Source organism: Centruroides sculpturatus, unplaced genomic scaffold (genome assembly GCF_000671375.1).
Source record: "Centruroides sculpturatus isolate CEXI.00-Female unplaced genomic scaffold, Cexi_2.0 scaffold568, whole genome shotgun sequence".
NCBI lineage: Eukaryota > Metazoa > Arthropoda > Arachnida > Scorpiones > Buthidae > Centruroides > Centruroides sculpturatus.
In genome coordinates this window covers 284,462-300,197 of record NW_019384710.1, presented here as the reverse complement: position 1 = coordinate 300,197, position 15,736 = coordinate 284,462, and the positions used below count along the sequence as shown (strand labels likewise).

Below are 15,736 nucleotides of genomic sequence, written 5' to 3'. Positions count from 1 at the left end.
TATATTTTATACGATAATAAGGTATAAAAAAAATATTTAAATACTTTATATAAAATATATTTCAATAGAAATCTTTTTATTCATTTTTGGGATTACTAGACTAAAACATAAATATGTCGTATAATACAATTATGAATCCTAACAAATTCTTTTCAGATAAATGAAAATATACTAGAGAAATACAAGGTGGAACATAATTACATCTCCTATTTTATTTTAAAGCAATCAAATTGAAATTCATACATATTAAATTATATATTAACATATCTTGGCGAAGGATTTTTGCATCTCACTTTATTTTAATATGACAATTTGCAACGTCAATGCACATACATATGAGACATTTTGTTTCCTCAGAGACTTTTGACATTTCTGGTATCACAAGACAGCGTTGCCCCAATTCTGTCCAGAAGCTCCTTAATAGCAAGTGGCTTCATTGCATACATGTGTTCCTTTACAGAACTCCTAAGGAAACATTTAGGGGTAATGTCAGATGATCTTGAAGGCTATGGGATATCATTACTACACTATTCTATGGAAGAGACTGTTCAGAGTTGCACAAACCTCTTGTGGTAAACGTCATTATGGAGAAAATACTGTTGTATCATGTGCAGTAAGCCAATTTCAATTGGGACAGCACAAAAAGTCTCTGCTGTGTTTGACCCAAAAAATAAACACACTAGACTCTAACATCAGACATAGGACATTAACTTTTGGAAAATCTCAATGTTGTCTCTTTGGAAATCAGCTTTACTCCATAACCAGCAATTCCATTGATTCAACAATCCAGATAAGTGAAAGGTTGTCTTATCCAACCAATAAAAATTTACAATATTTGAAACTTTTCACCAGAGTATTTTATAGTACCATGTAATTTAAATTACAATTGCTTTAAAATAAAACAGGAGACATGATTATGTACTACCCTGTACATCTAAAAAGAACATTGGAATTTATAATTACAGTTGAACTTCCATACAATAAATTTCTTCCAGGAAAAGTAGAAAATTTGTCATATAGAAAAGACACTAAATAGAAAATGCACTGGTAGTGAAAACACAGTACATTGTAAATATTTTATTCTCCATGCAGTTCATATTCATAACGAGATAAAATATTAGGTATACATTTTCTTGCTAATAATGGAAGCAATTTCTTAGTTTTAAATGTATCAGTAAGATTTTTATTTGTATTATATATCCATATATAACAATTAACAATCAGTAAGTTTGTTATTTATTATATATTTGTATATTCAGTCACAGATATTTGATCTCACTATGAGAAGAGTACTTTAATAACAACAGACATCTGGCAGCAGCAGCTGTAGAAATGAGTCAACATTTTAATCAATTTTAACAGTTATCAGTAATAAAGACTTTTTTTTATTTATCCAACTTTTGAAACTCCATTAAAGAGATATTTCTGGATATATAAAAAAAATGTAATCTTATTCCCCTATTAAGGATCAGAACTGTGCTGATTATCAGACATTTTTGTATTTTCACAAAATTCAATAAGATATGTAATCTGAACATTGCAGGCATTACTATACACTGCTTATATGCTTCCAATTTGTTTATGAATGCTCTTTAATTAGTCTGAAGATAACAGAGTGCATGACTATACTGTGTTAAAATTGATTGAAAAACCTGAAAAACATTAGTGAACACATTACTACACAAATTCAACATTCACAATGATTCAAATGCTTATGGTATTTATTTTTCAGATATGCACTATATTTCCAGGTTTTTAGCGTAGATATATAAAAACTTATGGAAATGGATGTTAATTTTTATATATATTATATTTGAAAATGAATTTGATTGAAAAATACATAGGTTACTTTCTAAATAATGCCTCTAATTATATTATGTTGGTCCATGATATGAAATAAATATTGGTGGTATGGCAGTAGAGTTTGAACCTTCCCACCAACTGGTTGCCATGCAGCTGATAGCAGCAAAATGGAATATGGCACAGCCATGTGCACAAAGCAGAGGTGTGTCATTAAATTTCTCCTATGGAAAAAAACTGTACCCATTGAAGATACTGACATTCTTTGACACTTGTTCTGAAAGTTTGCTAATACCAAGTAGTAGATGTGAGCATAGTGAAGCAGTGGGCGACACATTTCAGTAGTGATGACATTATGAGAGAAAAGTCACATTCCAAGTGCTAACATTCTATAAAACAGAGCTCCTCAATCAGCTTCATCTACAAGAATTGGCAAATTACAACCTGAGAAATGTGTAAGAGCTGAATGTCAGCTTCCAAGCATTGGAGGTAATTTTGGTAACATCAGGATATCACAAAGTTTGTGCCAAATGGATATCATAGATAATTACACAGGAACAATAAGACTATTGAATGCAAATTTGTCAAAACCTGTTGAACCAATACAAGGCTCAAAGGGACAGTTTCCTAGACCACATCATCACAAGTGATGATATATTGTCACCACTACCAACCAGAGAGCACATAACAGTCTGTAGAGTAATGACAAACAAATTTTTCAGCTAAGGAAAAGTTCAAGACTCAGCTGTCAGCAGACAAAGTAATATACAGTCTCTTTTGGAAAAAGAAAGACATGATCCATCTGGATTTCTTGATATGTGGGCAAATGATCAACTCTGACTGATACATTTCAATGCTGACCAAGCTAAAATCTTGAATTTACAGTCAGGAAAAAGAAGAAAATAGCATTTTGCTTGCAACATGATAATTCTAGGCTCTATATCAGTTTGAAGACCACAAGGAATATTGTAAAGTTTGGCTGAACTCTTACCACATATACCATATAATCCAGATTTGATGTGTTTGGATTTCTATTTGTTCAGGCAGATGAAAGATAGACTACATGTGTAACATTTTCCTAACAATTACTTTTATCATCACAGCTGTAAAAAAGTAGGTCACCTCAGCTGATGTAGATTTTTACAAACACAATTTACTGGTTCTTGTTCATTGCTGGCAAAGATGTATAGCCAATGGTGGCACTGGACCATGTGGAAAAATAGTGCTAAAGACTTCCTCTATCAAACAATGTTATTGTGTTCTCTGCATCTGAACTTTGTAACTTTTGTGGAAATAAAATGCATCACTGTAATTTTGTATGGATAACATGAAATTGCAGTAATGCCTTTTAAAATTATTTTTCAAAAACATACATTTGAAAAATAATTTTAAAGAAAGTGCTGTAAAATAAGAATTACTCTTACTTAACCAAAAGAGGCATTGTCGTCATATTTTTCTTTCCTCGTTACTATATTCTAGCATTCCGTACGTTTCTATATTCAACAGTTGACTCAACGGTGAGAGAACAACGTTTCTAAATGGACCGTTGAGTTCTCCGTTGAGACTAGTGACGTCAGCGCTGTTTCACCGTTGAGCTCAACGGTTTCAACGACCTGAAAGACCGTTGAGTAGTCAACAAACTAACATGGCGGCTTCCACGAAAAAGTAAATTTCGCTTATAGAAACTATCCATTCGCTGCTGTGGATGCTGTAATAGCGNGGAGCTATTGATAATTAACATATTGATTCAAAAAAGATAATTCACTACTAATCACACTGGATTTACTAAAAAATTACATACCAGAACCATTTACGGTGTGATCATGTAAAAAGATCGATAAACAAACGTTTTCGAACCCCATCTGGGCTCTGCTTCAGATTCCAAACAGTTTCTAGATAGATGTTTGATATCCGTTAAAAATCCATTCAGTCAACATGTCGTTTAAAGTTTGAGTTCGAATCGTAAGTTTGAATGAATTTATACAAATCAAGTTGTGCATGTGTCACCAGTTCGCCTGTTTATGTATGACGGGTGAATTAGAGCGTGTTGTGAATTAACTCTTGCCAGGCCAACGACAACAGCATCTCCTCTTTAAAATTTATGCACGTCTTGGTGGTGGAGGATTTAAATATGTGCATAGCCTTAAACATTTGAGGTGTTCAATGGAAGGCAAATCATGGAGGAGATTGGCCTGGGAGAAGTTCGCTACTATATGAGGATTGGTTACATACATAGCAAGGGCCATGGAAGTTCTTTTGTGCTGAATATCAGCTAGATGCTCTTGTATTCTGACGCCCAAAAATCGTTTAGTGGAGCCTGTATCAGGTTCTTATCGCACCTGTCTTCCTTCAAAGGGATACTATAGATTCCAGGGCATCTGGTGGGGTTAGGAGGTTAGTGTTCTTTCCATTACATAAGATGTTGAAAATAGTAGGACACCTCCTAAAAATGAGATGTAGCTGACGTTTGCTGGCAACCTTAGAGTATAGAGATTTTAAGTACGGATTGTATGTGATGGCAATTCGTTCTATGTCCTCTGGATGGCAGTCCTCAAATTGTTCCGATTCCCATGCGTTTTCTGAATATATACGTTGTTGATGTTGTATTAGCTTATGTATATGCTTGTGATACCCGTGTTGGGCGGCTAAGCGGAGTATGTATGCTAGTTCCGTATCCCGAGCCTGGATGTTAGACGAATGCGTAAAGGCTCTTCTGATTAATGCTCTAAAGGCTGCAGTCTTAAATGGATAGTGTAGAGGGCTGGCTAAATGACCAAGGCAGTTAAAGCAACATCCTACTACCATTCTGGAATCCAAGATTGAATCCAGGAAGTCAAAAAATCCCTGAAATTTTTCAGTTATGATCTGTCCTAGATATGTCAGGCTCCATCTGATCACCAACCAGAGATCCTATTGCAAATTTGAGATCAGTAGGAAATTGCTTTCAGCCGATTCCTACTGATTTTTGATACATAGATTCAGTTTATATATATATATTTTATTATAATCATGCCAGCAAAAAGTTTTCAAAGATCAATGGTGGCATAAATGAAAAAAAAGCAGTGGCAGTATAGTACTGCATACATGTAATTTTTAGTGATGGACAGTCACTAAAATATATATATTGCAGTAATGTTCTTATCTATACTACTATATAAAGAGACAACGTATTTTTCGTTTGTGACCACTAACCGTGAAAACTACTGAACCAATCGTTACCAAATTTTAACTGTAGCATCTTTATGACCCCCAGAATGTTTACCACTAATCAAACCTGCAGATTTTTTATTAATTAAATAAAACTACAATGGATTTTTGTCTAGGGTTAAGGCTTTTATGTCCAACAGATATGCGTTACGAGCGTTACGAGTATGACTCCCTAAGTTTGCTTTTCTGTGAGGATGAACTAAAGCAGATCATCTTCTATCTATCTATATAAATAAAAATGTAATGTTCGTTTGTTCCTACCAATTCCTTTGAAAATTTCACACAATTCGAATACGCACGTATTTTTATATAATATACATGTCGAAATTCCCCCACTGGGGGAGATGAACAGGATTAAGGCTTACCGTAAAGAACTCTGCTTCTATTTCTACTATTTTAGATGCGGGTTTTTGCGTTTTTGATTACGTTTTAATATGGTATGTCAACAGAATATACACTAAAAAGAAAGTTTTCGAAAAATTCCCCCCACACGGGGAAAGTGTTATACATTTATAATAGATACATTTTGAGCCACAACAACGCGTGGCGGGGTCTGCTAGTATAACATATAAGAAATATTGTAAAGTCTGGTGATTTGTTGCCAAATTGGCAATATTTCAGACAAATTGATGATTTGGCAATGATTTTTTCAATCTGTCAATTTTATATATTATAAATTTATTAAAGATTTTTAGAATTTTTCCCAAAAAATACAACAAGTCAGGCTGAGGTGAACTAGACAATTACAACTGTCTAGGGTCAAAACCAAAAGGAAATACATAAATTGATTTGTAAACTTTTATTTCTTTATGCTTGAATTTAAACAGTTAGTAAACAAAGTGAATATTCTCTAAACCAGGGCTTCTTAAACTTTTTTTATTCACGACCCTATTTATGATTGTGATTTTTTTCGCGACCCCAAAAAAAAATATAAAATAAAGAATGATATATACAAATATATACAGAAACACATATACAAAGAAACATATATACGAATTTGCAAAAACAATAATAATGTACTATCACAGTTCACTCTTGTGTTACAATGGAACAGAGACAACTGAATACACTGAAAAGCGACAACACTACACTAGTTCACACTACAGTGTTGCTGAATCATTGTCTCGCTGCACCAGAAGTGACACAAAGCGCAACTCACAAAACCTATGACACAAAGCGTGCCATTTTCAAACTCTCACAAACTATTTTCAATATTTTACATTAAAATCTCACAACCCAAAGATTTCGCTAAGAGACCCCAAATAGGGTCGCGACCCATAGTTTAAGAAGCCCTGCTCTAAACCAATGAGTTTTTCAGCTTTCATTTATTACCAACACTTGTAGAATATGGATTAAAACAAATATTGGATCAGGTCAGATGAAAAATTGTTGTATTGAATCATATTAGCAAAACTTAGTAACGTATCATTTCTAATTAAATAACTTTTAATCCATGCATACGTTAGCAAAGACAATAGCTTGGTATAGTGATGTACACACATAAATGTGCACTTGTATATTGTCTTCACTAAAATGCATTTTAAGACTCCTTGTGTGTATGATATGGTACCTAGCCTTAACAGAAAAGTAGCTACTAATACATTCCCTTGAAACAGTGAGAACTTCACCATAATTTGATTGTAGGTGTTTATGAACTGTCCCAATTATGTAAATTAAGTATAACACTAAATAAATACAATTTATTGTTTTTATTTTATGACTAATTTCCTTTGTCAGTAGTAATAATAAACTGAAAAAAAAAATTAAACAGAAAGTAAGCATACTTTAAATAAACTTTAACTCTTAATTCAAATTTAAGATCAACATATAACCTGCACTCTCTTTCAAACACAGATAACCTGTGGGTTATCTGTGAAATTATGTTAATTGTTTCAAGGACTGTTATTTTAAGAATTTGATATTCACTATCAGTTTAATATATTAGTATTTATTTATACTTTACTACTTTATCAGAATTTACAAATGATACCAATTGAATGTTCAAAACTTTTAAAATAGTGCATATTATTTAGATATCATGGAACAATTTGTATTTGGAGCTATTGATAATTAACATATTGATTCAAAAAAGATAATTCACTACTAATCACACTGGATTTACTAAAAAATTACATACCAGAACCATTTACGGTGTGATCATGTAAAAAGATCGATAAACAAACGTTTTCGAACCCCATCTGGGCTCTGCTTCAGATTCCAAACAGTTTCTAGATAGATGTTTGATATCCGTTAAAAATCCATTCAGTCAACATGTCGTTTAAAGTTTGAGTTCGAATCGTAAGTTTGAATGAATTTATACAAATCAAGTTGTGCATGTGTCACCAGTTCGCCTGTTTATGTATGACGGGTGAATTAGAGCGTGTTGTGAATTAACTCTTGCCAGGCCAACGACAACAGCATCTCCTCTTTAAAATTTATGCACGTCTTGGTGGTGGAGGATTTAAATATGTGCATAGCCTTAAACATTTGAGGTGTTCAATGGAAGGCAAATCATGGAGGAGATTGGCCTGGGAGAAGTTCGCTACTATATGAGGATTGGTTACATACATAGCAAGGGCCATGGAAGTTCTTTTGTGCTGAATATCAGCTAGATGCTCTTGTATTCTGACGCCCAAAAATCGTTTAGTGGAGCCTGTATCAGGTTCTTATCGCACCTGTCTTCCTTCAAAGGGATACTATAGATTCCAGGGCATCTGGTGGGGTTAGGAGGTTAGTGTTCTTTCCATTACATAAGATGTTGAAAATAGTAGGACACCTCCTAAAAATGAGATGTAGCTGACGTTTGCTGGCAACCTTAGAGTATAGAGATTTTAAGTACGGATTGTATGTGATGGCAATTCGTTCTATGTCCTCTGGATGGCAGTCCTCAAATTGTTCCGATTCCCATGCGTTTTCTGAATATATACGTTGTTGATGTTGTATTAGCTTATGTATATGCTTGTGATACCCGTGTTGGGCGGCTAAGCGGAGTATGTATGCTAGTTCGGTATCCCGAGCCTGGATGTTAGACGAATGCGTAAAGGCTCTTCTGATTAATGCTCTAAAGGCTGCAGTCTTAATATGTGCTCGGATCACAAGACCCGGCAGAAATGTACGATGATGTGGATCCAGGTTTATGATATACCGAAGTGTTGATGCTCAAGCTTTCGACCTTAATGCTTATATCCAGAAAGTGTACTTCTGATGGGTTAGACTGCTCTATTTCTAGTGTTAACCTGTATGGGTTATTGTTAAAAGAATCAACAAAGGTTGCTACATCCTGTGTTGTTTTCCAAAAAATGATGATGTCATCTATATACCTCCTATATAATTAGATGTTGGGAAGGTATTGAGGGAGGAGCCTGCTCTCCAACTGCTGCACCACCATTTCAAAAAATTCAACTGACCAAGAATAAAATAGCTACATATTTAAAGTTTAGTTTATGAGTAGCCTACATGTACATTATAATATAACTACAGTATTTGATTACTGTACCATTTGAAATATATAGCGTATAAAATATTTTCTATATTAATTGAACAAGTAATGGACATCTGCAAATAACTGATAATAATTCTACAGTTTATATTGACATAAAAATGAAATAAATATAAAAGTTCTTTTAATTATCTTTTTTGCTCTTCATTACTTTGTGAAAATGTTAAATTTTCATATTTTTTTAAGTACTAAACCTTAATCTATAACTTTCCTAATTATTCACAAATGAAGAAAAGAGAATACAATTATTCTATTATGTTACACAGTAGAGTAATAATTATCCATCTTAATTCCAGCCAAGCCAAATAAAGAAAAGGCCAGATAACACAGACTGAAGATAAGGCATTTTGTGTGCAGTCAAACATGTCAGTGTCTCTCTTAAGTAGTTTATTTTTCAGCTATAATTTTTTATGGTACATATGATATTTTAATACAAAATTTTTAACAAAAATAAACAAGTAAGACGCCCCTCCATGTACCTCAATGTATTATTTGTGGAATATCAGTATGTTTTATAAAAATGTTTGCTATTGCATTTTTACACATTATTATTATTTAATAATAGTGTACTGTTTATAGAAAAAATCATATGACATAGGCAGATGTGACTGGATAACATAGGACCAGATAATCCCATGACAGATAATTGTGAGTCTACTATATAAATATAAATTATACTGTTATCATATAGTTTAATATGCAATACTCAATGGCCCACCAGTGGCCAAGCGGTTCCATTCCCTGAACACTGGGAGTTCGGTAGTGGGTTTGCACCTCACCAGGACGGGCTGGCCGCGTAGAGTTTTATGGGTTTTCTCCATGTCTGTAACACCCAAATAGGGGCCAGTTACCCTTAAAAAGACCTCCCAAAAGGCATCCCCCTAGGCAGATCGCCCAAATGTTGCAATGCCATAAATAAATAAACAAATAAATGCAACACTCAAAAGCAGCTACAAATAACTTAATCAGAACAAATATAAAGTTGATATTGCCTTAATTCAAGACCCTTATGTTCTCAAAAACAAAATAATACATTATCCATCTACATATAATCTTCTCTATGCCCTCTCTCAATTCTCTAGCTGCCATTATCATCTGTAATAAGAATTTTTCAATTCAATGGCGTAACTCGAAACGGCATAAGTCGAGGTATATCTGTACTGCAGATGCTAACCTGTCCCTACCTGGGAAGATGCCAGGCAAGAAGAAAGTTCCATGGTAAACACACAAGCTAACAACACTAAAAAACAATTTAACAGACTTGGATGCTATTTTCAAAGACATCTTCATTTTTACCCAGAGCTGAGGGTAATAAGAGAAGAGGAATATAGAAGCTTAACAAGTAATTATTTATTGTGACATTGTCACAATGCTGGACTGCAATTTTTAATCATATTTTTTAAATTTATTTAATTTAAAATATATGCTCTTCACCTGAAATTAGTAGTGCCTTGCTCCTGTACATAGTACTTTTCCTCTTAGCAACAGAGTCATGCCAGTCATCTATCTAACTCCTTCCATAGGAAATTTTTGAACTGAAATAACTTTTTGGTTTGCATTGAAAGTTCATATAAAGTTAATCGGGGCCTCCTACAACTAAGCTTTCCATACCTGGTCTCAGATTTCATTTATCTAATTCTGTTCTTGAAATTAAAGAAAGACAGACAGACAAACAGATGACAGTGGGAATTTAGAGGTCTACAATTTTTTCAAATTGCTGCCCAAAAAAGCAATATATCAGGGAAATGTTGGCCCAAAGAGAATTATCTTACATAAAATATTGCAAAGGTAGCTTAAATATATGGAAATCAGTTTACACTATTATCGGCCATAATAACCTATCAGTTATCTCACAAACTTCAACAAACACTGCAACATATTTTACAAGCAATTACAAATTTATACTTTCCTCAAGAAGACCCTTGCAAGATGATAACATACATAAAATGCTAAAACAACAGTATGTTATGTTGATCTCAAAACTAAAACACACCTCCCTTTTCCCCCATCTCCACTTGAGATATGAGAGGCTATTTTCTCCAATCACCCTAAGAAAGCACCTCAAAATGATGGACTATATTTGGAAATAATACTAGAGTCTTATAGAGCAACAGAGAACTTCCTTCAAAAGAATGCTAAAAAGACTGCTGATACAGATGATGCTTAAAAAAAAAAATATTAAAACTTTTTGTTTTAGCCCTTATAGGAATTCTAGGTAATGATTTGGCTGATAAAATTTATAAAGTATCTACAGATACCACATCACTGAAAGCACTACATCTGCTAAGGCAGATATAGTTCTTCCAAAGCAAATCAGAAACTCTATATCGAAGAGTGATGCCTAGACAAATGGGAGAGTTTCTGGATGAATACATATAATGGTGCCAACACCAAAATCTCCTATGCCTCAGTCATAAATGCTCTTTCCCCACCTATTATAAACCTCACTTTCCCTACAAGTCAATTACTCAAAAGTCAGGAAAACAAACACCTATCTGAAAAAATTCAAACATAATCATAGTGTTTTTTATGATTGTGGTTTAAATGAACCTGAAACTATAAAGTATATTTTCTATAGGTGATTAGTCTACACAACGGAAAGGTATCTTAATAGCTAAGCTTCCGCTACAGCTGGAGCTTAGTTATTAAGGTATCAAACTGGCTTTGCTTCCTTGGATCCTTATCCAAAATCTTAAAAATGCACATTTCCTGAACTTCATTAACTCTAAGTAAACAAACTCCACAGAAGCAAGCATTACAGAGCCTAAAAAAAAGCACTACTTTTCAATTCTGTTTATTGTCTCATTATCTTCATTCTTTGTAATAGTATAATATAATACTAAGTGGAACACGATAATAAAATCCAATTAAAAGAAAAACTCAAATATCTTATCATTTTTGTCTAAAAATAACTTGCATTAATAACTTAAACATTCAAATGAAATAAATAAATAAATAAATATATATATATATATATATATATAAAACAAACACATAACAAATATCTAAGCTATACCACAAATTACTGGCTTTAAAAAATAGAAAAATTTCAATTTGTAGTAAAAAAAAATGATTACAAAAATGTAAACATGCTTAAAAAACAAATAAAACATTATTGCAAGTATTAAAAAGTTTTTAAATATATATTTGTACATACATAATTTATATGATGTAACAAATTCATATGTAAATAAATTATTAAACATACATACCACAATATACTATGTGTGTATATATAGTACATACAGTATATACACATATTAAATATATAAAAATTTTTCAATTATTATAGTAAATGAATTTTTCTGCTTTATTCTATACTAGCAGACATACCTAGTTCTGCCTGGGCAAAAAGTAACAACATTAAAACAAAAAACATTAAGAGTTTGGTTATTTTAGCTTACCACTATCATGTTTATTATGAATTAAATTATAATAATAAAAAAAAACTAACAAAACAGAATAAAAATTACAGAATCTACTTTGAAAAAGAAAAAACAAGTCAATTTTATTTAAATTCATATATCAAATATAAAAACAAATGAAAAATCAAATTTCAAGGTGAACAGATCAAAGACTCGTGCCCAGCATCGTGGAAAACATCAGAGTACATGTTTTGTGCTCGCTAAAAATGCGATATCAGATGATATGGAAGGGTGCAATTTCATTGGTCAGGTACATAGGAATCGATGTTTTTCAACAGAAAATAGTTGACAACCCCACCTGCACGAGAAGTTAATTTAAGACATCCAAATTTTTTCTAACATTAACTCTAACTTACCATTTACAGGTAACTAACTGACCAACCAATCAAATTTTGTGAAAAGTGGACCAAATATTTAAACTTGACTCCCTCGAAAATCCTATAAACATATTTTATGCTCACTGATAACTTTGTATTAAGTAATTTTCATATTTAGAATATCATCATCCTATTTGTCAGATAGAAAGGTGAAATGCAGGGGATTGACATTAATTCAAGCAATGGTAGTTGTAGACCTCTTCATGGACAAGAGGATGATCCTTGAAGAGTTTCATTGCATTTGCTCAAACTGTATCAAAACATATTAAGAAGAAACCTACTTTATATATGCTTTTTAATATATTGTTAGTCATTTTTTTAGGATGTTCTTATAGATTCTACACTTTGCCACTTTGAAGAAAGAACGAAAAGAAATTACTGATTTTTATGATAATGATAATGTTTTTTAATAATTGTTAATAATAAACAATGATTAATTTATACATATTTTAGAACTTCAAAATTTTAATTATTAAAAACTTTATGCATTTTAAAAACATTTGCTTACATATTTGCATATTATTATAATATAACTTTTCATATTATATAAACATAACACAGTTAAATGACTTCTATAAAATTTTGCCATTTACTTTATTTTTGAAAAAATTATATATAAGAAGATACTGAAAAATCTGTTCATTACAATAATGTATTTACTAATGTTAACTCCAAAAAACTCAAGCAAATAAATCTACGAATTACTGCTAAATTTCAAGCAATAAATCTACATAAACAAGCTTGACTTCCTTTAAAATTAAGAGCATTAGAACTCGAAGGCAATCGAATTTCCAAACGCAATCGTCCCGATAATAAAACGCATCTCGAGATAAAGTTCGAGCTTGTTTATTCGTCGACTCGATTCCTACAAAGGAACAAAACGAAGAAATCCAATTATCACACACAGAGTACGTTCATTTTCCACAAAATACAAACTCTACTACCCGAACGGCCGGTTAATTAATAGAGGTGCCAGTAGAGGACAGCGGAATTAGTTTCGAGCCGTCGTTTCTTATGCCAAATTCCTAAATTAAATCCAACACTCGTCATTTGTGGAAAACAAACATGCCCATAGTAGTAGCAAAAGATTAGATTAAATCAATTAAAAATTCAAAAGTAACTTCAAACATTAAAAAACAATAATGTATGTTTCAATAATATTCAAATGTTAAGTATGTATGTAATATTTTACGTGGTTTTTTTAAAGAAATTACCTAAAATATTCGCTCCTAGAGGCAAGGATGACCTTATGTCCCGGAATGTGTGCCTCTTCAACGACCAAAGTAACATCACTGTAATCATCCCTTAAGCAAAGATATCCAATTTGATCAGAGAGAGATTCTATATGTTCTATCTCTCCTACAGACGAAGTGGGACCTAAATGATGGCTATCACTCATGTTTCATTTAAATATCACTTCATTTTAAGTAATCTTTTAATATAAAACACTTGAAATTTTTGATACTTATGGAAAAAAACTACGATTTATAATCTCTTGGTAGAGAACGAGTGTTTTATACAAATGAAGCGATTGCTATATTCCCACTTCAGCCTATTTTTACAATAAACAAAACCATACGAACCATACACACTGAAAAAATGTAATAAAACTTAATTATTCAAACTTCCTGACGTTCTTTCAGAATCTCCTAGCGCCACCTTGAAATTTTGTCAGATAAAATGTTTAGTTTTTTTTTTTTTTAATACATATATATATATTAAATTATTGCTATTATTGTAAAAATTATCTTACTTTAAAAATATTTATATGGATAAAATTATTAAATTAATATTAAAATGCCATAAATGAATCAAATTGCTGAGGCGGTCAAGGCGCTCTGGGGACCCGGGTTCGAATCCGGACGGGTAGATAAATCTCCATGAATTTTTCGGGAGTGGTCCGTTCAAATATATTGGGCCCCGTCCTTCATCACCCGACCGCTCCAAATACATAATGGATTTGCAAAATGAGTTCCTCTTAGTGCCCGCAGAGTGGAAGAGTTTAAAAAAAAAAAAAAAAAAAACCCGAAATGTCAGTCGACTCGTCCGGCCGAATAACATATTTAAAATTTCAATTTTTACGTATCATATTTAGTTTCGAGATATCTTGATAATTTCGCTGGCTTTATACTTTCGATAATAAAGTTTCGTTACGCGTTAAACAGATTGATTTTTCATAAATTATTTTCGTCGCGTCCAATAAGATGGTTTTTTCAGGGCCATCATGAGTTCGGCCAGGCCCATAATGGGCTGCCGGGTGGTGAGGGACGTGTTCGACATGACCCTGCTACGTATTAGCTAAATACAAGTGAACAAAAGAATGGGTAATTCGGTGAGTTAGTCGCCATGCACTCAGCTTCCTTCTCATAAAGCCAATCTTATGTTGGCTCTTGTGAATGATAGTGGCACAATTTAAATTACAAAGTCGTAGAATATCTCAAAATTAATACAAAATTTTTTGTCCGGCTAAAATACACAAAAGAGAGCTGAGACATACTCAAAGGCGGCTGGACACCATCAAAAATGAGTGAGGGAAACTTTGTGAGATTTCTATGAATGCCTCCTGTGAAAGGCCTGCAACTGAAATACGTGCCTTATACATAACATCAAAACATGAAACAGATTCAATAATAATGATGAAATAAGCAAGACCAGATTTCTCAAAAGGTTAAGCAGACTGAAATGAAGACATAGAATACCTTTATATTTCATTGTTATTGTTCTACAAATGTGAAGAAAATAGTCTTATGTCTTTGTAAAATGCTGGATATTACCATTCCTTGTAGGTAAGTTTTATTTTATTACTGAAAGTCAGTGGCTTTATTGTTTTCTATATTCTATTATTGCTTCCCCGAAGGAGTAGCTAGACTTACTATAGTAGAACCATATCCTACTCTAGTAGACTGATAGTAGGATATGGTTCTAGCAAATTATGGAATAGACTTACGGGGGATCTGGGGTTACAAAGTATCTCAGGAAAAGAGGGTTCGAGATAAGCTCCAGAATTTTTTTAATGTACTATATATATAATACTATTAAAAATATGCTATATTCAGGGGCTGCAATTGAAAAAACTGTAGACCTATAAATTCTTACTGTCGTCCGTCCGATGTCTTTCCTTAATCTCATCTCGAGAACGGAGTTAGATAGATGAAATTTGAGACCAGATATGGAAACTTTAGGAATAGGATGCCCCTATTAACTACAGTATATACAAACTTCCGTTGTTAACCAAAAGTTACGTTATTTCAATTCAAAACTTTTCCCCCGAAAGCGGTTAATTAATAGATGACCGACACGACTCTATTGTTAAAGGAAAAGTATGTGTACAGGGGCAAGACACTACTAATAAATTGAAGTGGAGAGCATATATTTTAAATTAAATAAATTAAAAATATGATTAAAAATTGCGCCCGGCATTGTGACGA

The 15,736-nt window shown here is 32.7% G+C and overlaps 1 protein-coding gene across 1 annotated transcript in view; it reads right to left on the bottom strand.

Annotated features, from left to right (window-relative positions):
• Nucleotides 1-13,957, bottom strand: part of LOC111627796 (BTB/POZ domain-containing protein 9-like) — a 31,815-nt gene extending 17,858 nt beyond the window's left edge. The window contains exon 1 of the mRNA XM_023371441.1: nucleotides 13,523-13,957. Within this exon, the coding sequence (XP_023227209.1) occupies nucleotides 13,523-13,707 (185 nt within the window). The 5' untranslated portion in view covers nucleotides 13,708-13,957. The remainder of the gene's footprint in view (nucleotides 1-13,522) is intronic.
• Nucleotides 13,958-15,736: the final 1,779 nt, after the last annotated feature.